The 20,726-nt window shown below is 39.6% G+C and overlaps 2 protein-coding genes across 9 annotated transcripts in view; one reads left to right on the top strand and one right to left on the bottom strand.

Moving 5' to 3' along the window:
• nrg1 (neuregulin 1) overlaps positions 1-20,726 on the bottom strand; it is a 402,950-nt gene that overhangs the window by 5,224 nt on the left and 377,000 nt on the right. For 6 of the 8 annotated variants that reach the window (XM_073042530.1, XM_073042526.1, XM_073042527.1 and 3 more), the window contains 5 exons: positions 19,683-19,706; positions 14,480-14,582; positions 10,956-11,082; positions 5,623-5,753; positions 2,833-3,036 (listed from right to left, as the gene is read on the bottom strand). In XM_073042530.1, the coding sequence (XP_072898631.1) occupies positions 2,833-3,036; positions 5,623-5,753; positions 10,956-11,082; positions 14,480-14,582; positions 19,683-19,706 (589 nt within the window). The remainder of the gene's footprint in view (positions 1-2,832; positions 3,037-5,622; positions 5,754-10,955; positions 11,083-14,479; positions 14,583-19,682; positions 19,707-20,726) is intronic. The other 2 variants (XM_073042524.1, XM_073042525.1) reach the window with 1 other exon arrangement.
• Positions 1-20,726, top strand: part of fut10 (fucosyltransferase 10) — a 357,225-nt gene that overhangs the window by 195,485 nt on the left and 141,014 nt on the right. The window lies entirely within an intron of this gene.

The following is a 20,726-nucleotide window of genomic DNA, read 5'->3' as shown; positions in this document are numbered from 1 at the left end:
AGAAGGGGAATAGAGCTAATCCTGAAACCTATAGATCTGTGAGTCTCACATCAATGGTAAGGAAATTATTGGAGTAGATGATTATGATCGGGATTATGGGCATTTTGAAAATAATGGCTAATTATGACAGTCAGCATAGCTTTATGCAGGGCTAGTTCTGTCTAACTAATTTGACTTGAGTTTTTTTTCCGAGAGGCGACAAAGATAATTGATGAAAGTAGAGACGTGGATTTTGTTGATATGGATTTTAGTAAGGTGATTAATAAAGCCCCTCATGGAAGGTTCACTCGTGGCATCCAAGGTGAATTGACCATTTAGATTCTGAATTGGCTTGCCCGTAGATGACAACAGAGGATAGAGGTTGATGGGATGTGTCATGACTGGAGGTCTGTGATTGGTGCTGTTCCATTGAGCTCTATAACAGAACTTCAGCACATTATTGTAAATTTGCAGATGATATAAAGACTGGTGGTGTATGCGTACCGTAGAAATCAGGCAAAGGATACAGCATGATATAACTCAATTGCAGAGAGAGATGCAGAGCAAGCAGAGGAAGTTTAATGTAGCCAAATGTGAAGTGTTGTACTTTGGGAGAGCAAATGTACACTGGTAATGGCAAGACCCTTAACAGTATTGATGTGCAGAGGGCTCTTGGGGTCACAGCTGCCTGAAAGTCACTACACAGGTTGAGAGAGTGGTAATAGGCATATGGCATGTTTGCCTTTATTAACCAAAGACTTGAGTCCAAGAGTTGGGAAGTTTTGTTACAGCTTTATAAAACTCTAGTTGGGCTGCATCTGGAGTACTGCATTCACTTGTGGTCACCCCTCTATGGGAAGGGTGTTAAGGTTTTGAAAAAGCTGCAAAAGAGATTTACCAGGATGTTACCTGGATTAGAGGGTATGTGCTATAAGGAGAAGTTGAACAAACTTGGGTTGTTTTCTCTAGAGTGCTGGAGACTGAAATGAGATCTAACAGATGTTTATAGGATATGAGAGACATATGTAGTCAGTATCTTTATCCCAGGGTTGAAATGTCTAATACCAGAGGGCATGCATTTAAGGTGAGGCGGGCAAGTTCAAAGGAAATATGTGGGGCAGTGGTGGGTGCCTGGAATGTGCTGCCTGGGGTGGTGGTGAAGGAACACATGATAGAGGCATTTAAGAGGCTCTTAGATAGGCACAGGAAATGGAAGGACATAGATATTGTGTAGGCTAAAGAGATTGGTTTAGTTGGGGTTTTGATTACTAACTGAATTAGTGCGGCACCATATTGTAGGCCTAAAGGCCGATCCTGGGTTGTTCTGTGGAGTATTCTACAATTCTACACCAATTCTACTCCATCACCCTCTGTCCGCAACGTCGAGCCCGTTCCTTCAATCCCTCCAGCTACAGTCATACTGACCCCTACAGTCAGAGTTGCACTCTCAGTCTCCACAATCTCGTTTGTACCCTCATTCCCTACAGTTGCAGTCAGACCCACCCTGCAGACAGCTTCTACCCGAGTCCATCCAGTTCCAAACAGACTGCCCGTGCAGTCGAACTGTGCCATCAGTTAGTCAGACTTGCCATTCAATCACTGCTGCTCGCTCACTCTCTAGAGTCTAGTCTGTGCACTCAGTTCCTGCAGTTCCTGAACAGAAAGGTTTAGAGGGAACATGAGAGGCAACTCTTTCACACACAGAGTTGCTGGTATGTGGAATGAGCTGCCAGAGGAAGCTGCAGAGGAGGGTACAATTACAAAATTTAAAAGGTATTTTGTCAGGTGCAGGGATAGGGAAGATTTAGAGGGATATGGGACAAATGCTGGTAAATGAGACCAGTTTAGGTTGGCACCTTGGTCATCACGGACAAGTTAGGGTCATGGTCTTGTCTCTGTGCTGCATAACTCTTGTATAACTCTAGAACTGTATGACCCTACAGTCAGACTACTCCCTCTATTCCTACAGTCTAGTACGCATTTTCAGTCCCTGCAGTTAGTCAAACTGACCTAAAACTCAGAGCCCTTATTCCTGACAGTTACCCGTCATCTGCTTTTCCAGAGCTACTCTTCATTCCGCCTGGAGGCACGTCCTGTAAGTAGAAGCTGGACAAACTTGGGTTGCCTTCCCTGAGATGACAAAGGCTGTAAGGAGGCCTGACAGAACTTTATAACATTATGAGAGGCATAGATAAACAACCAATATCTTTTCCAAGAGTCAAAATGTCTAACACGAGAGGACATGCATTTACAATGAGAGGGGCAAGTTCAAAGGAGATACGTGGGACAAGTTTTTTTTTTACTTAGAGAGTGGGGGGGGGGGGGGGGTGCCTGAAATATGCTGGCACAGGTGGTCGTAGAAGCACATACACAGAGCCTCTTAGATAGGCACATGAATGTGCAGAGAATGGAGGGAAGTGGACCATGAAGGGATTAGTTTAGCCAAGAATTTAATTAGTTCGGAACAACATTGTGGTCTGAAGTCTGTTGCTGTGCTACTCTATGTTCTCTGAACTGCATCATTGCCTATAGTCAGAGTATACCGAATCCTAAATTTACTGACTGGGTTGCCCTAGAACAAGAGTTGAACTTCCAGTTCCTACGGTTACAGTGCGTGTGTTTCTGTAATTGTAGTTGGAGCTCACTTCATAAAGTTACAGGCAGACTTACTTCTTCAGTCAGAACTGGGCTGCCTGTCCCTACCATTAGAACGAATCCATTAACCCCAGCAGGTAGAGATGTATCCCAAGTGCCTGTGATATCAGGATGACTTCCCCCAGCAGACAGAGTTGTGCCCTCACCCGCTCTACACCCACAGTGTGTTCTATGTATACAAGTGCCCGAAAGGTCTACCTTTCACTATGCGGCGAATCTCGGAGAGAGTCTGGAGTATCTCTCGAATTCCTCACGCAGATGAGCATCTCCCGCCGACCTGCCACCCCATTGAGGCGACCTCTGTGATTGACTGGGCTGGTCTGCCTGCTGGTTTCCATCGACGATGTCACAAGCACTGAGTGACTGTCTGAGATGACACTTTCCGTCTGGCCCGTACTCCAGCTGCCAGCAACATAAAAAGAAAGCACTTCAGCAAGTGTACCGTTGCCAAGCTCACAGAGAGGGGAAGGAAACGGTGGAAATTTGATAATGGTCCTGACCCCCCCCCCCCCCACCACCTTGCAAAATTTCAAGGAGATCAGGAGGGAGGTACAGCAGCTTCCTGATGAAAACAGGAAGATCAGTCTATAATGGTACTGCCCCTCCTCCCAGCCACACAAACACTAATTTAGATCTTCATGATCAGTGACCAAAAGTGGACATTCATAGAAGAACCTGAATTTTACGCTGACGTAAAAACTATAGATGGATATAGGCTGAATGTGACTAACTCAGTTCGGCAACTTGCTCGGCATGAATGAGTTGCACTGACTGGCCCATTTCCATGGTGTAGAACTGCATGACTTCCCTGCTTTTCCTCAAACAGTGCTGTTCGGTATTTTTAACAGTCACTAGAGAACAAGGTGCAGTTTAACAACTGATCTAAAAGACTGAACTTGTGGCAGTATGGCACTCTTCCAGTGACACTGCCATGTTTATGTGCTCACGTTGTGGGATTGGGTTCAAACTCACACACTCTGAGACTGAAGCAAGTATACCACCAACAATGCCATGAACAACAATGAATTGCCAGTAATACAAGTATAATAACTGTGAGTACAGAAATACCTGTTCATCTAAATCCTAAATGGTAGTTTCAATATCTTAAGATTAAATCCTCAAGACTACCCTCCTCCTGCTCTTATTCCTATCCAGTCCATCCCATAAATGCTGTTGTTACGTCTTACGGATGATTTCTTTCAGTCCAGCTCTGAGATGGCCAAGGACCACATTTTGGCTCTCTGAAATATTCGGTCCTGATGTATTATTACATCTTCAGAAAGGGTGCATGAGGAACACTTTTGACACAACGGCTATAAAAATCAAAATATAGTTGGAGAAAACTGTGCCATTGAGTCTTGCCCATTGTTCACAACATCTGGCTATGTTATAACAATCAGTTTCTTAGCTTCCATTTAAAAGTTGATAAGGAAGGGAGGGAAATGGAGATCAAACTTTTGACTACATCATATTAATTTGAAACAAATAAGATGTAGCAAGTGTAATCATTGGTTTTAATACATTATTAGCACCCACTCCATTATAATTCCACTTCCCTCATTGACCATGGAAATTCAAGGCTCTTCCTGTGGGCTCACATTATTATACAGAATTGCACAGTTACAACAGTAAAAGTATTAATTCAGGCCAATTGGTGTAAGTTTGTACTTACATAAGCCTTATTTCACCCTACAGTACCCTAATCATATCAGCTTATGATATGATCAGCATACTTCTATCCCTTAATAAAACTGGATAATGCTAGTAATGCTTAGCAGATCAAACAGCATCTGTGAAGAGAGAAAAGGAGTTTTTTTTCTGTGTTAGCACAATTTGTTTTCTTTTTCACTTTGGTTGGTTGTCAGTGTTTATGTGTAATTTTCTTTAATTGATTCAATTATATTTCTTTGTTCTTCTGTGAACACCTGCAAGAAAATGACTCTCATGATAGTATATGGTGACTTATTCATACTTTGCAAATAAATGTACTTTGAACGTTGAAGATTCATATTTCAGATCAATGAGTTTACTTGAAGTTTACAATGAGGTTACTCTGAAACATTAAGTTCTGCTTTTTAATCTGTTGAATATTTACAGGATATTCAGAGGTCCAACATCTGTACTATCTTGCTTTTGGTGTAATTTCAGTCTTTTCTCTTTTACCAGTTATCAAGTTTTCCTTTAAGGTGGGCCAGTGCTACTTGCATCAGCCATTCTCAGCATCCTCTTGGTATAAAGGAGCTTCTCTTGAATTTCCTGTTGAACTTATTCTCTGCAATTGTACATTTTTAACCCCTGACTTTGAACTATTCAGCTCTCTAACTTGCCTATCAAATCTGTTCGTAATTTTAAACAAGGACATGACTTTATACATTCACTTTTCTAAACAAAGGAGCCTCAGTCTGTTTATTCTTTCCTAATAGCTCAGTGCTCTTGCTGCTCCTGCTGCCACAGTTGTACATTTTCTTTTTGTGCCCTCGAGATCTGTTTGAAATACGGAGGGCTCTCCAACCAAGGTTTGTGTCAATTTTACAAAACTTCATTGCTTCCAACTTTGAACTTGAACAGCATACTATCAGCATGGTACTATCATACTGGTATTCTGTACTTAAAGCCCAAACTTTGTGCTTGTGCTGTTCGGGTTCCATGTTTCTAACTGCCTTTTAAAAGGATTTTGGCATTAAAATCAAGGAGAATTGAGATGGTGGCTGGTGGATACCCCTAACTTTGAAGTTTCCTTGTTCATATTTTCTTGGGGAATTGTGAACGTTAGTCAGATGTACTGACCATATGTGTTATCACCAGGGTAATGAGGATGGGGCCACAGCCTATTTTGCTGAAGATCTGACTGCGATTAAAATTTTCAGTACTGTAGCCCATTTAGTCAGTGCTTTGAAAGGCAGTGTTTTCTTCCCTTTGAAAAACATATGGTCCCTTGCAGATCTTTGGTACAGATTCAAGAACACTCTTTAATCCTGGTTTCTTTACCTATGGCTGGGGGTGTGGGTGACTGTAGTGGAGTGATGGGCTGTCGATGTGTAGTGACTTGTTGAAAATGAGGTCTCCGTCTCTCGCTCAATGACGTGCTCAGTGGATCCAGGGTTTTTCAGTATATATTGCTGAAAATAGATAACACAAGGTTAGAACAGTGGAAACTAAGAACCATAACAAGATGCCCATCTCATCACTCATAGACCACACTTATCGAGCATTATTTTTGAAATCGTACTTCATCTGAGACCTGCCTCCTCTCTTTCTAATATTTATATAAAATCAATTAAAATAGGAACAATACGGCGTAAACTATCAGGAGTCCATTGATGAGTGACTAAATATAGAACTCTTGATCATTTTTAAAAATTCTGCCTTTCTCTATCAGGATACATCCAGGATTTTGGTGAGCTGATCAATTTTTTGTGTTTTGGAGTATTAAAATATCACAGAAATAAAAGGAAATCAACATACAAAAGCTAGAAGTTGATATACAATGTAATGCGCCTCATTATATTGCATTCCAGATGCATTCTGGGTATTACTGCACACTCCCAGACAGAAATTAGATTGACATTAATTTCACTTGCAACTTGGGTATCATAATGCAGGTGTTAAAGTTTTTCCCCAACTCCCATGTCATACAGTGAGTGAACTGTAGTGAAGAATTAAATGCTACCTTACACTTCCTTGTTGAAACCCTGGCAAGTTTTCAGTAAGTATCACCATCTAATTGCATATCTCTTTGGAGAGCAGATTCTTCTTTTACTGCCAATTTTATAACCTGCATAACTGTTTAAAGTAATAATAAGCAAAAGTATTTTTCTCCATGCTGAGTAACATCCTGAGATGTATTTGGCAACATAATAGAGACTGTATTTATCATTGTGAATCAAGAAATTTGCTTCCAATGAAGCATTTGGAATGCATTTCAGCTGCATACAACTCTAGTCACATTAGAGGAAGGAAATATTTCAGAGGCAATCTACCAAGGATAGAAAGTCTACTTTGGAGGTAAGGTTGGCTATCTCAGTATTAAGATCTTTCACAGAGAAGGGTGATGGGTATTTTAATCAAGGTTTATCAATAAGACTGACCTATTTCTCTTAACAAGCCATTTGGTTTCTCAAAGGCATGGATATGTGGTAAAGAATAGAAGGAAACTTAAGAATTTTTTTTCTTCAGCCAAGAAATGGTGGTGGTCTGGAACTCATTGTGTTAAAAGCTGGTAGATGCAGAAACCTTCATCACATTTTTAAAATACTTGGATATGTACTTGATATAATAAAGCCAACAGGGACTGAGAACTATAAGGTGGGATTAGTCTCAGCCAGGCTGAACAGAATGGGTGAAATGGTCTCCTTCTTGACTACAAATTTCTATAATCCGATGATTAATGAATGTTGGCTATGATATCACCACCAACCTTTCTGGGTAATTGGCTTGGAAATCCCTGATAGAATATTGGCTCAAATTACACAATACGGTATACCAATTTCATACCCAGTGGAGCAATTAGAATACATTGGAACTCATGAGAACATATGGCATCATGTAATCCACTTTACACCGGGACCAATATTGTGGGGCTCAGGATTTGCGGAGGGATGTTGGCTCAGCAAAGTTTTAAGGACCAGCTTCTCTTGGGATACTCAGTCCTGCTACAGCCCCTCATCTTCTGAAGAGAGGAACAGCTGTGTGTGATGATGTTAGTGAAGAAGTGAAAGGGAACTTTGGCTGCATCTTAGCCAATGTTACTTTAGAACAACATGCTGTTTGGTAGATATAAATCTATCTTTGAGCACTCTCAGTTCACTGGCTGACTGTAAGAAAGTTGCAACCATTTGGAAGTCAGGATTTGGAAGGCATTGGTGCAGTCCAGAAATGGCCCACTCTCAGTTTTTATTCCAAGGTAATAAAATGACCCAATGTTGACTGTAGCTTCAGACCTTCCCGAGATGTTTAAATATAACTGGATATTACAAGCCAGATTGGTCAGTACTGAAATACTTGTGCTTGTCAATTTATTTTACGATGTAGTACTTAATGAAAACTAATATTATGGAAGTACAATATAAACTGAACTTTCATATTATTAGAGACACAATGGCTCAGCCAGTCGAATTATTGTCTCACAACAGCAGAAGTCTGGGTTCAGTCCTAAGCTCTGTAACTGCCTGTGTGGAATTTGCATGTTCTCCTGTGACTGTGCAGGCTTTCTTTGGGTCCATTTCCTCCCCATCGGTAACACAGATAACTTTGTAGGTTAATTAGGTACTGGTGTGCAGGTGAGTGGTAGAATCTGGGGGAGGGGAGCTGCTGAGAATATGGGGAAAATAAATATTGGGATTATGGTATGATTTGTGTAAATAGATTGGCATGGACTCAATGGGCCAAAGTGCCTAGATCTCTGAATGTTTAAATCAAGATAGAGTACAAGTAATGGGTGACATGTTCTCCAAATAATGGATAGACTGGGACACTGATATGTCTGATGCTGCAATTTGACCTATAATCATAGCAGTTACTGTCAATCTGTAAAGGTCACCTGGCTATGTTTTGTTTAAACTGCAACCTCAGTCAATTTACCTCTGAACACATCAAACATGATCTTATATTCTCTTTGAGAATAAAACTTCCATTGCAAGAATATCAGTTTTACTTCTAATTTACCAAGATATCTAATGATCTCTTTTTTCTATTTTTTGCATTAATTATGTATTTTATAATTTATAGTAAGATTATGTCTTGTACTGTACTGCAAAACTCAAATTTCATGTCATATTACTGTTAATAAATGTGGCTCTGAATGTACTCTGTGCTGCTAATTCCATATGGTATCTATTGATAATGACACTAGCTTTTGTTGTATGTTTCATCTACTAACAGACTAATCTTGATAACTCTGTACTTGTCAAAACAAACGCTCTATCATTAATTCCGCATTAGATTTTTGACAAGCTCATGCCACACCATTAATGTTGTATAATGCCAAAAGAATAATACAATTCTGTTAATTTTATGTGTTTAGACACATAGTCGACAAAATACTGTATCTCCTATATTGCATCTTCACACAAAAGAACAGCATGCTATTAAGTCATGGAACAATACAGCATTTACATAAACCCCTTGGCCCAACAAGTCATGAAACCTTGCTCTTCATCCAGCTAGTCCCATTTTCCAGCACAGGAATGGCAAGATGGAGCTATTCTAAATAACTCCTAATATTCCCCAGGCTGCTCCACGAGGCAAAGGAAGAGATTGCTGAACCTCTGGCTAGGATCTTTATGTCCTCATTGTCCATGGGAATGGTACTGGAGGATTGGAGGGAGGCGAATGTTGTCCCCTTGTTCAAAAAAGGTAGTAGGGATAGTCCAGGTAATTACAGACCAGTGAGCCTTACATCTGTGGTGGGAAAGCTGTTGGAAAAGATTCTTAGAGATAGGATCTATGGGCATTTAGAGAATCATGGTCTGATCAGGGACAGTCAGCATGGCTTTGTGAAGGGTAGATTGTGCCTAACAAGCCTGATAGAGTTCTTTGAGGAGGTGACCAGGCATATAGATGAGGGTAGTGCAGTGGATGTGATCTACATGGATTTTAGTAAGGCATTTGACAAGGTTCCACATGGTAGGCTTATTCAGAAAGTCAGAAGGCTTGGGATCCAGGGAAGTTTGGCCAGGTGGATTCAGAATTGGCTTGCCTGCAGAAGGCAGAGGGTCGTGGTGGAGGGAGTACATTCAGATTGGAGGGTTGTGACTAGTGGTGTCCCACAAGGATCTGTTCTGGGACCTCTACTTTTTGTGATTTTTATTAACGACCTGGATGTGGGGGTAGAAGGGTGGGTTGGCAAGTTTTCAGACGACACAAAGGTTGGTGGTGTTGTAGATAGTGTAGAGGATTGTCGAAGATTGCAGAGAGACATTGATAGGATGCAGAAGTGGGCTGAGAAGTGGCAGATGGAGTTCAACCCGGAGAAGTGTGAGGTGGTACACTTTGGAAGGACAAACTCCAAGGCAGAGTACAAAGTAAATGGCAAGATACTTGGTAATGTGGAGGAGCAGAGGGATCTGGGGGTACATGTAGTTAAGAAAGTTTATGGGGTGTTAGCTTTCATAAGTCGAGGGTTAGAGTTTAAGAGACGCGATGTAATGATGCAGCTCTATAAAACTCTAGTTAGGCCACACTTGGAGTTCTGTGTCCAGTTCTGGTTGCCTCACTATAGGAAGGATGTGGAAGCATTGGAAAGGGTACAGAGGAGATTTAACAGGATGCTGCCTGGTTTAGAGAGTATGGATTATGATCAGAGATTAAGGGAGCTAGGGCTTTACTCTTTGGAGAGAAGGAGGATGAGAGGAGACATGATAGAGGTGTACAAGATATTAAGAGGAATAGACAGAGTGGACAGCCAGCGCCTCTTCCCCAGGGCACCACTGCTCAGTACAAGAGGACATGGCTTTAAGGTAAGGGGAGGGAATTTCAAGGGGGATATTAGAGGAAAGTTTTTCACTCAGAGAGTGGTTGGTGCATGGAATGCACTGCCTGAGTCAGTGATGGAGGCAGATATACTAGTGAAATTTAAGAGACTACTAGACAGGTATATGGATGAATTTAAGGTGGGGGGTTATATGGGAGGCAGGGTTTGAGGGTCGGCACAACATTGTGGGCCGAAGGGCCTGTAATGTGCTATACTATTCTATGTTCTATGCTCTATGACTACACCTTACTGCTGCTTATGTGTGTTTTGTGCTGTTTATGACTATTGCTACTATACTTTGCACCTTGGCCCTGGCATAACGTTGTTTTGTTTAGCTGTATTCGTGGGTATTCGTGTATGGTTGAAAACAATTAAACTTGAACTTGACCTTAAATCTGCAGTGCAACTACTAATGACATTGCTGGTCTATATTTGTTGCACTGATACCACTGATAGCAGTCTAACTTTAGACCTGTACTAGATCGAAGAGGTACTTCAAACCACCTAAATGGCTGAATCTACTCAGAACCTCTGATTTAGCATCATTTCCTTTGCACTCACTCTGCATGGTTGCATACTCCAGAATGTGTGTATGGGGGGTGGGGGGGGGGGGATTGAAACATTTTGTTTTCATTGCATGTGTGACTGCAGTTGTTGGATGCTGCTTCTGGCTTAAAACCTGTTTGATAGATCTGTGGAATAAGTGGCAATTAAAAAAAAATCACATCTCTGGCATTCCTGTAATACGGAGAACCAAAAAGCAGTGCCACTAGCTTATTGCTCAGAAGCCCAAGTTGTATCGTGCACTCACAAAGCAGGGTGAATGGATACTGATGTCAGGTGAACTTACATTTGCCAGTTGAACATTTTCTGCTGGGGGGTTTGCATGATGGGGTCCATTTACAAGGTTTACCATGTTGTTTCGCTCGGAGCGGAGACTTTGCCTTAGACGATCGTGCAACTTTTTTCTCTGTTTTCTGTGAAAGGCAGCAGGAGCGATGCATGAGGGACAAAAATAACTGTCATTTGGGACAATTTCTTTACATTAGAAGCAGTAAATTTCCAAGGATGAATTTTCAGCACTCCTTTCATTCAGCACCAGGGTAGCATTCAATATGAATGGCCAACCCTTTACATATGGCTCACATATTGGTCTTATTTAATCCTTCCTCTGCATCCTGTCCAAACCAAGTGCTTCTAAAAATAAATACAGAACGAACTAACTGAATGAAAGGTTGTACTGACTGAAAACATGTTACGTTTGCAGCCGTTCCTACATGGCACAAGTTATGTGATACATTTGTAAATGAGAGGTTTAAAATCAACTTCAACCCAAATATCGCATTGAGAAGTAAGTAGAAATACATACAATTTACAATGCAGAGATAGTATTCTAAGTCCACATGGTCTGCACCAGGATTTATGCTGCACACTTTACACCTCAAACCTTGACAGCTCTTCCTCTTTCTTTATGTATCTTAACTAAATCTACACTATTTACTTCAGCTTTTCCACCATCTACAATATGCCTGAAATTTCTACTGAATTCCCTTTGATACTTATCATGAATTGCCGTTCATGAGAAATTCATTTTTAATCAGTAGCCCCAAATATTCTCTGCTGTAGTTAAATTAATAGAACTGAATATTGGGAACAGTGCACAACATGTAGTCAGCATCTATATATTTAGTGCTACTGACCAAGGGCAAACCACTGGGATCTTATCCTTGTGTCCTCTGGCTTTGGATCCCCTACCCCCACAGCAACTTCCCTCAGTAAATATATCCAATTGGTTAAAATCTTTCCTTCTCTACTCTGAAGCAGATGCTGTACTTTGAATTTAATTCACAGATATTAACATAAAGCAGAACTGTAAGGAGAAAATAAAACATTATACAAGTTGAAAATTGATCCTGATTTTGTAGGCAGTGAGCCTTTCTGTTTATTCTCCTTCCCCTATTGACATCAGTGGATCTGGGGCTGAGAGGGTAAACAGCTTTAAGTTCCTCAGCATCTATATCACCGAGGATCTCTCGTGGTCCGTACACACCAGCTGTGCGGTGAAAAAGGCACAACACTGCCTCTTTCACCTCAGAAGGTTGAGGAAGTTTGGTATGGGCCTCCAAATCCTAAGAACTTTCTACAGGGGCACAATTGAGAGCATCCTGACCAGCTGCATTACCGTCTGGTATGGGAACTGTACCTCCCTTAATCACAGGACTCCACAGAGAGTGATGCAGACAACGCAGCACATCTGTAGTTGTGAACTTCCCATGATTCAGGATATTTACAAGGACAGGTGTGTAAAAAGGGCCTGAAGGATCATTGGGGACCGAGTCACCCCAACCACAATCTATTCCAGCTGCTACCATCCGGGAAATGGTACCACAGCATAAAAGCCAGGACTTTGAGTGTATTTCTATGTTACATTGACTGTTCTATTTATTATAAGTTATTATAAATTACTATGATTGCATATTGCATATTTAGATGGAGACGCAACAACAATTTTTACTCATGTATGTGAAGCATGTAAGAAATAAAGTCAATTCAATTCAATTCTTTCAGTTACTGACTGTACACAAGATGCAGCTGAAAAGCTGCGTGGGAAGCATCCGGCAGAATTCTGGGCTGATGGAGATCAATGGTTCCAGGAGTGCCTTTGAACCTTCATTCCTTTCCTCAGGAATGTTGCATGTTCTCTGCGAGGTGATGCAGTTAAGATTGGAGGGTTATTGGCCAAGTATGGGCAACTGGGACTAGCCGGGAGGATGCAGTTATCAGCATGGGCCAATTGGACAAAAGGGCCTTTTTCCATGTTTTTTTTTAACTATATGACTCTGTGATTCTATCAACTCACTCAAATGGAAAAAAAAATAGGTTACTAAGTACTGCATGCAAGTAACACTGTCACTACTCCTAAGAGAGATTTTAATCATTGTACGCACCATTGCATTTTGAGCATTCTTCATATTCTAAATACACACTGCAGGTCAAATTATTTTAGGTATTTGGTGCCAAACGAACAAGTTGGCAAAAGCTAACCATTATTAAACCTGTCTGATTCTCTTTGAATGGATTTCAGCAGATGGCTGATCCCATCTTGAGACCATGCCAATGCTGAATTTTATTCCCATTAACGTTACAAAACACTTGTTTGGGATTGAGAGATATGGTGGGTGAGGGTGGGCCAGATGCATTGAATAGCATCCCTACTTTCAGCTTCTGTCACAGCCAGTTTTTTTTGAAGGGTTTGCCTCCTCAGCTTAGTTCATTGAACCTTCTGCTCCTCATTAAAACAAACATTAAGGATGTGAATTTTCCCTCACGTTCACAGTGTTAAACACATGTTGCTGCATACTAGTCAACTCCCCATCATTTGAATCCACTAGTTAATGGAATCTAGTGTGGATACAGGATACAAGTGACAACTGACATGATACACCAGTGATCAAAGACAAGATTATTTCCCCTTGGGTTACTGAATGTTATGCTGCTCTGGAAGAAGGTTTCCAAAGCTGGGTGCAAAGCACATTTGTATATTGTTTGATCAGCAGATGATATTCAGAAGAACTAGTTTCAGCTAACTCCATCAATGTTCCCAACAAACCCAATAATAGAATCCAGAGCATTAATGTTTCTATCAGCATTTGCTCCACTGTCCATCATTACAGCCTGTCTGTAAAAGACCATCAATCAATACAAGATTAGAGTCTAGATCCTGAGCTCTGGATTTGTGCTAGGGTAAAAAAAAAAGCTTAGATTTTTTGAAGACATTTCCTTGAGATCCTTTCCAACAAGCAAAGAGAGATCTACATCCATATCAACACACATAAAATGCTGGAGGAACTCAGCAGATCAGGGAACATCTAGATGCCACACCCATATATTGGTTTGTGTTTAATCTTGACAGCTGAAGCAAATCACATCTACACTCCAATTTTCTTTTTAATTATGAATATTATATTTTACCCCAGTAGTTTAGTAAAAATCCCTACCCAAATGGGATAAAACATTCCTTTGCAACTTGAGAATTATTTAAGATGCTTCACTTTTAAATATTAGTTGTAAAAAGGATTATTTTAAACAAAGCAGATTTTCAAACAAAAAGTGTATTTTGAACAACATGTATCTGCTGAAGTAATTTAATGGGTCAAGAGGCATCTATGGGATGAAAGGAATTTGTTCATGTTCTGGGATCAAAACTTGCATCAGAACCTGCTGAGTTCCTCCAAAAGATTGCTTATTGCTTCAGGTTTGAGCATTTGCAGTCACTCATATTTACAAAGCAAATTTGCCTGGGCAATAAAAATAAGAGAAGAGACAATTTGGTGTTGATCAGGATTTACGATAGAAGATGAAACTTTGGATTACTTTGTTTTGCAGTACGCCACCACACACATGATGCCAACCACCAAAACAGCAATACAGATCCCTGTAATCGTCAGTACTCGCTTCTGGTAGAGCTCCTCAGCCTCTGCAAAGAGAAACAGAAGGCAGCAGGTCACAGTCTGAGGCTTGCCATTTGGCACACAAGGTTATGCAATCATTTCACTCTATTGACAAGGAGATGTTGCTGGCATACTTTCCGTTTTCCACCTGCACTGAGCTCTCAGTTCAATGCACAAAATGGAAACTCTCCGCAATGCATTTTGTTTTGAGTAAAAGGCAACTCCTGGCTTAGGCTAAGCTTTTGTGTTTCATTTTATGTTTCTTTGGATTCATGCTGTGTCTAAGTAGAAGTACAGAACTGAGTGTACTTCCTTTTTTTGATTAATTATAGATGTGGTGGCTGCATGGCTATCTGTAGGCATCAATGGCCGGGGGATGCAATAATGCAAATACAATGAGTTCCATCTTTACTTTGAGACCCACCCATCCTTTTAACAATGAGCATTGCCATATATGGGTAAACATATAGCAATATTCTCAGTCATAAATATCACTTCTGACAGTCCTTTCAGAAACCATGTGTACATTTTCCAATTAAGCCACAACTCCCCATTCCAATTGATTCAATTCTACTACGTAAGTATAGTATTAAAAGAAAACAAAAAGCATGATATAAGCCAGGCTTTGCCTTTTCAGACTCCTGCAGTGCATTAGAAAAGTGCCTCACAACTCTACAATACACTGGAGTTATTACTGGATTCTTACTCATTGATGTTTCCTGCAGCATAATCCCATATTAGAGGTAATTGTAGTCAATTCATTGGCCTTTTTAAATAAAATGCATATGAGTTTAAAGAGGTTTAATTGCTCTAATTTTGAACATGTTTGTTCCCACTTCTTCACTTCCTCCATGAAGCCTTGGATCAGGCAAGAGGGAAATTGTTCACTGGGATGCATTCAGTGTGACCCAAACTCTTAACTTAAATTAACATCACTGGCAGAGAAACATCACTGTGTAAACCATTTTCAAGGTAAATTTCAGAACAGAGGCCAGCTGACAGGACCAGGATATCTTTATCAATTAGCTGTAAATTTTTTCCCCAGATCTTTCTTTACAAGAATGAACCATAACGAAAAATCTGTAGCAAAATCTGAAGTTTTTCTTGCACCAGACTGATTTTTGAGATGACTGAACTGCTGAATGAAGAGAGATCGAGTTTACTAGGTTTGTATCCAGTAGAATTTAGAAGATTGGACTTAAATGTACTAAGTTCTGAACAGGCTAGAAAGACTGGATAGGCAGAAGGGGAGGGAAGATGGTCTCTAGAAGCAGGGGTCACAGTCTTAAGATACAGGGCACAAAATTTAGGACTACGATGAAGAGAAATTTATGCATGCAGAGGGTGGTCGACCTGATAAAATCACTACTACAAAAGGCCTTGGAAGGCAACTCACTGATGATATTTAAGAGGGAGATAGACACTTTTTAAGATGCAAAATAAAGTGTGGGCTTGTGGGAATATGGTTTTCATAGATGATCAGCTATGACGGTATTGGATGGCAGAACAGGCTGGAAAGCTGAATGGCCAAACCCTGCTTCTGTTTTTTTTTCTGTTTTGACATTTCTTTTAAAACCACAGAATGTGTGTGTGTGTGTTAAACATAGCACACTGTGAGAAATAAGAGGCTCGGTCTTATCAAATCAAAAGTATCTGTCAAAGTTCAAGCTTAATGGTGGGATATACTGGCAGGTGGTTTTGGACTTTAATACAAGGGAGGTGTATCCTTTGCAATGAAGAGACCATTTAATTCCTTGTGCATATAACATTAACTTCTGGGATTAGGCAAATATATTCTGCATTTGTTTGTGACAAGAGATATATAATTAGGGGATAAAGCAATAGAAAGTAAAATATATGATACTGGACGAGTCATCATAGAATCATCATTAAAATTCATAATACACAGAAAAATTTAAGAGAGTTCAAGTATAGTGCAAAGACTTCAAATTCTGCATGATTTTTATAAATACAAAGGAAAATGTTATCTCAACAGCTGGCCGTGTCTGTGTTTACATTATTAACATGCCTTGTACCTATTTCCTGTCTGGCTGCCCAATAGCCATTCTGCTATTTACAATAACAACATAGGACAATCACAACAGATGGATCAACACCAAGCCCATACAAGACCAAACATCAATTCAACTGGAATAATTTAGGAAACCTAGACTCGCCAAAACAGCGAGCAATGTTTAAAAGAATGAACAATGAAGAGGATTACAGAGTAGTAGAAATTTTAACTTATAAACAGTAGTTTCAGGTTAGAAAGTCAACTGTAGGTCTGGTATAGCATGCTTGATAGAGGAAAACAAAATAGAGAAATACCTGGGAAAGACAGTGATTGAAGCAAAGTGTGAAGGGATGTCCCACACTACATAACCACCGACTGACTGAACCAGCACAAAATTTAATCACGACTTACTTGGTACTTTTGAAATGATAAAAAAAATATAACAAAGATAAAAATGAGAACAATTACATTTGAATTCAACTGCGTGCAGCATAAATTTACCAGAATGATTCCCGGATTCTAACAATAGGGTGAGACTACACAAACTAGAATGGTACTTATTGGATTTTCAAAGGTTAAGGGGTGATTTGATTGAGGTTGATTAGTATTAGGAGGAAATTAAGAGAGCAGATATAGGGTCAAGATGGTGCTGAGCTGCAGTTTCTGTCAAGATTGTGGCTCAGGCTTAGTTCTTTTATAAGTTTGTAAAATGGTTTGGGGGATGGGGGTTGTATGTTTCAATATACAGTTGGTATACAAATTGGAATCGAAATCATAACCTGAATATGAATCTGAAAACGTAGTTTAAGAAACTGGTACTAGAGTTATGATCAAAAATTAGAGAAACTTTAGATAGGAAACACTTCTGTGCACATGAGAATGATTGTAATTCTCTTCTGCAAATGGTAATCATTACTTGGCCAATTATTAATTATGAATTTAAATTTGATGGAGTATTGCTAACAAAAGGTTTTAAGAGGATTTAGGCTAATGGCTCACAGATGAAGTGAAGCTTCAGATTAGTCTGATTTGAATAGTAAAAAGCTCATGCACTAAGTAATGTACTTCTTTTTCCCATGCTTCTATGGATTAGAGCTCAATTATTATAATTATTTAACTGTTTGCTCCCTTTCCTAGCATTCAGACTCTGAGATAGTTGTGGATAATAAGAGATTGGTTGAGACAAATGTGGTTAATTTTGCCATTAGTACACGAGTCCTGAATATTTATGAAATACGTTTTAAGTGGCTGTGCATTTTCCTACCTCCTTCTTAATTATGTTACTTATTCTTAGAATTTCACCTTTCACAACTACTTTCCTGTTAGAAACAATTCAGATCTCAATAGATTCCATTAGGCCTTTGAGTGAATACCTCCTTTCAAACTCTGATGCTACAGAAAAATTTGTCCTGGCCCAACAACCCCTGCCCAACTTTATCTTCCCCAATTATGAACCTGTGGGGGAGGAGAGAATTAATTTAACTTGCAGGTCTAAGTTTGCATTGAAAAAGTCTTCAATTAAAATACAATTTGTTGTACAATTACTGCAACTTAGAGCTCCAAGCATAAGGGGATTTAGCCAATATCACTCATTATTTTTCCATTATCTGTGGCTGCAGATGGTTTGGAGTTGTTGGGAAAATGGCCTTGTCCTGTGCATCTACACTAATCCACCAGTGATATTCAAGGCCAGAAAAGTGGGAACACAATGTTCTTCCCTTGACAATCAAATGGAAATCGAGAGAGAAATTACAAGGGGATAACCATAGCCCTGAATAACATAACAAATTCACAGGACATCAAGATCATACAGTGACCATGGTGAGAACAATTCTGAATTGCAAGACAGTTTTATTTTTAAAGTGGTTTCAATTTGGCCCAAATAAGTGGCCATTAGCTTAAGCAAGCAATAGATATTTTAACTTGTAATTAAACAGGGGAAGTGGGGTTGGAAGGGGAGGAGGTGGGAGGGAGCGACCTTTTTGTATTCTCCAGAGCAGCAGTCATTTGGCCAACCATAGATAAATAGTTGAACACTTAACACCCTCTGTCTCAAGAATCCCGCTAGTAAAGATGGTTTTCCATTTTCACAGCTTGCCGTCACAAATATCATTAACCTTTGGCAGAAATACTTATCACCCCCTATAAATTGAGTTGATATACATTTATAGTATATTATTGTAGGAATGTTGTACCCTCACAAGTTCCACTCTTCGACCTTGAGGCTTTCAGCTTGTTTATTCACTTTTTAAACATTAGAAATAGCAGCTAAGCTGCAAAGAGTTTAAGATGTAGGAAGCTTTCTCCCAAAGTAGGGAAAAGGAGTTTTAAAAATCAGCTATATATTAGGCAAGTCTGGACACCTCTTTTGACTTCTCTGAGAACAGATGCTGTGTTAGATTGAAGGCTACTGAGTTTTATATTTAAATTATAATATCAACCTTAAACTGACTTTGCATCACCAGTTTGGACAGTTTATTCCAGTCATTGTGATGCTTGAGAAATGAGACTTAAGAACTAAATGGCAAAAATATTATGTGGACTGACTGTGAAAAGATTTTACCATGGCTTAATCAAGGGAGAAATAATGTAATACCTGTACAGGCTATTTCTTTTCATTCATCTTATCTTTATCTAGTGATTGGAAGTATTAGATTGTTTGTCCTATGCTATCATGTGCACTTATTAGACAATCAATGAATTGTTTTAATGGCAGCTGTTTTGAGCAGTTTGAACAGCTTTCAAGAAAATGATAAAAGGCTCATGACACCAAGTGTGAGAAACAAAATTCAATTTCAGATCGAGCAAAATGTTGTGTGAATGGAGGAGCAGCCCAGAGATGAGCAGGTCGGTCTTCTCCAAACTACACATCAAGTTCTCAGGCTGCAGCTTGGGTGAGGCGCATGGTCTGTTTCCTATGTGCTAGCCGCAAGAAGTGTGGAACCGTGGCAGACAGGCTGTTATGGCTGGATCATCCCTTCCAAAAGCAACAAGAGCAAGGGGGGAGGGGAGGGGAGACAGCAGGGAGGAGGAGAGACTGAGTTAGGAATCAGAGGAAGATCATAGGTGTCAGGCTCTATTCTGCAGATTAAAAGGAATGATTTGTCCATACCCATAAATTCAATTCCAAGATGCTCTGCCAATGCAGAAAGTTGACAAAAAGGAAAGGAAAAAACAAGGGAGAAAAAGTTTCAGAGAAGAGCAGTTCAACATACTGGGGGAAAAAATCACACAAATAACATGATTAGCCTGTGTTTGCAAACCAGAGACAATGATGAGTGGCCACATTCCAGAGGAAACAGTGCTCACATAAGCTGCTTTGCTGTTCTGTAACGAGCATATTCTCAACAATAAATAACAGATCCATAAAATAGTTGGGGTGCAAACTACAGGTTTAAAATATACAAGATAATTTAATTACTAGTAAGAAAATTACTTAAGACCATTTTGGTAACATTACAAAAAAACTTAGTGGGATACTCAGGTGAAATCAACCTTTTGTCTAGCAGACATGTTGGTGATTTTTTTTCAAGTTGTGAGGTTAAATGATGCCTTTAGTGATTTATATGAAGGTGACAACATATTTTACCAGCCCTATGTCAGACTATGTTCAGGCATAGTAAACAGTCTTTTTAAAAGATGCATTATTTATGCTGGAGTTCTCAAAAACAGGAACGTTTTAAATAAATAAGAGTTACAATCAGGTAAAGCCAGGCACAGCAAGACATTTCTCTCTAGGAGGTATATCAGAAAATGTTGTTTTGAAATCAAAAAGTGCCTTCTGTTCCAGTTTGAAAGATGGAAATTGTCTTATAGAAGCCAAACAGATTTTTAATTTCAGAATTTCTGCATTTCAAACACTATCTAACTTCACACAGCTTCAAAAAGGCATCATGTAAGCCTTCACAAACTATTTTTAATTTAAAATTTATACATTTGGAATAAAAAAAATTTAAATACAAATAATACACTGACACAATTTCACAAATAAATTATAAATTTCTTCTAATTTCTGACTGGAGGGATAATTTGCTGGATTTGCCCTTGTTTTCCTCACTGGAAATCAGTACACAGTCTTGTATGAGCACTGCTAATTCCATACATTAGATGTATTGGAAGAGAGAAACAAAGCAAGAGTTCAAACAGTAGACATGCT

The sequence above is a fragment of the Hemitrygon akajei genome, chromosome 4 (assembly GCF_048418815.1).
Source record: "Hemitrygon akajei chromosome 4, sHemAka1.3, whole genome shotgun sequence".
NCBI lineage: Eukaryota > Metazoa > Chordata > Chondrichthyes > Myliobatiformes > Dasyatidae > Hemitrygon > Hemitrygon akajei.
This window is presented reverse-complemented; position numbering and strand designations above follow the sequence as displayed.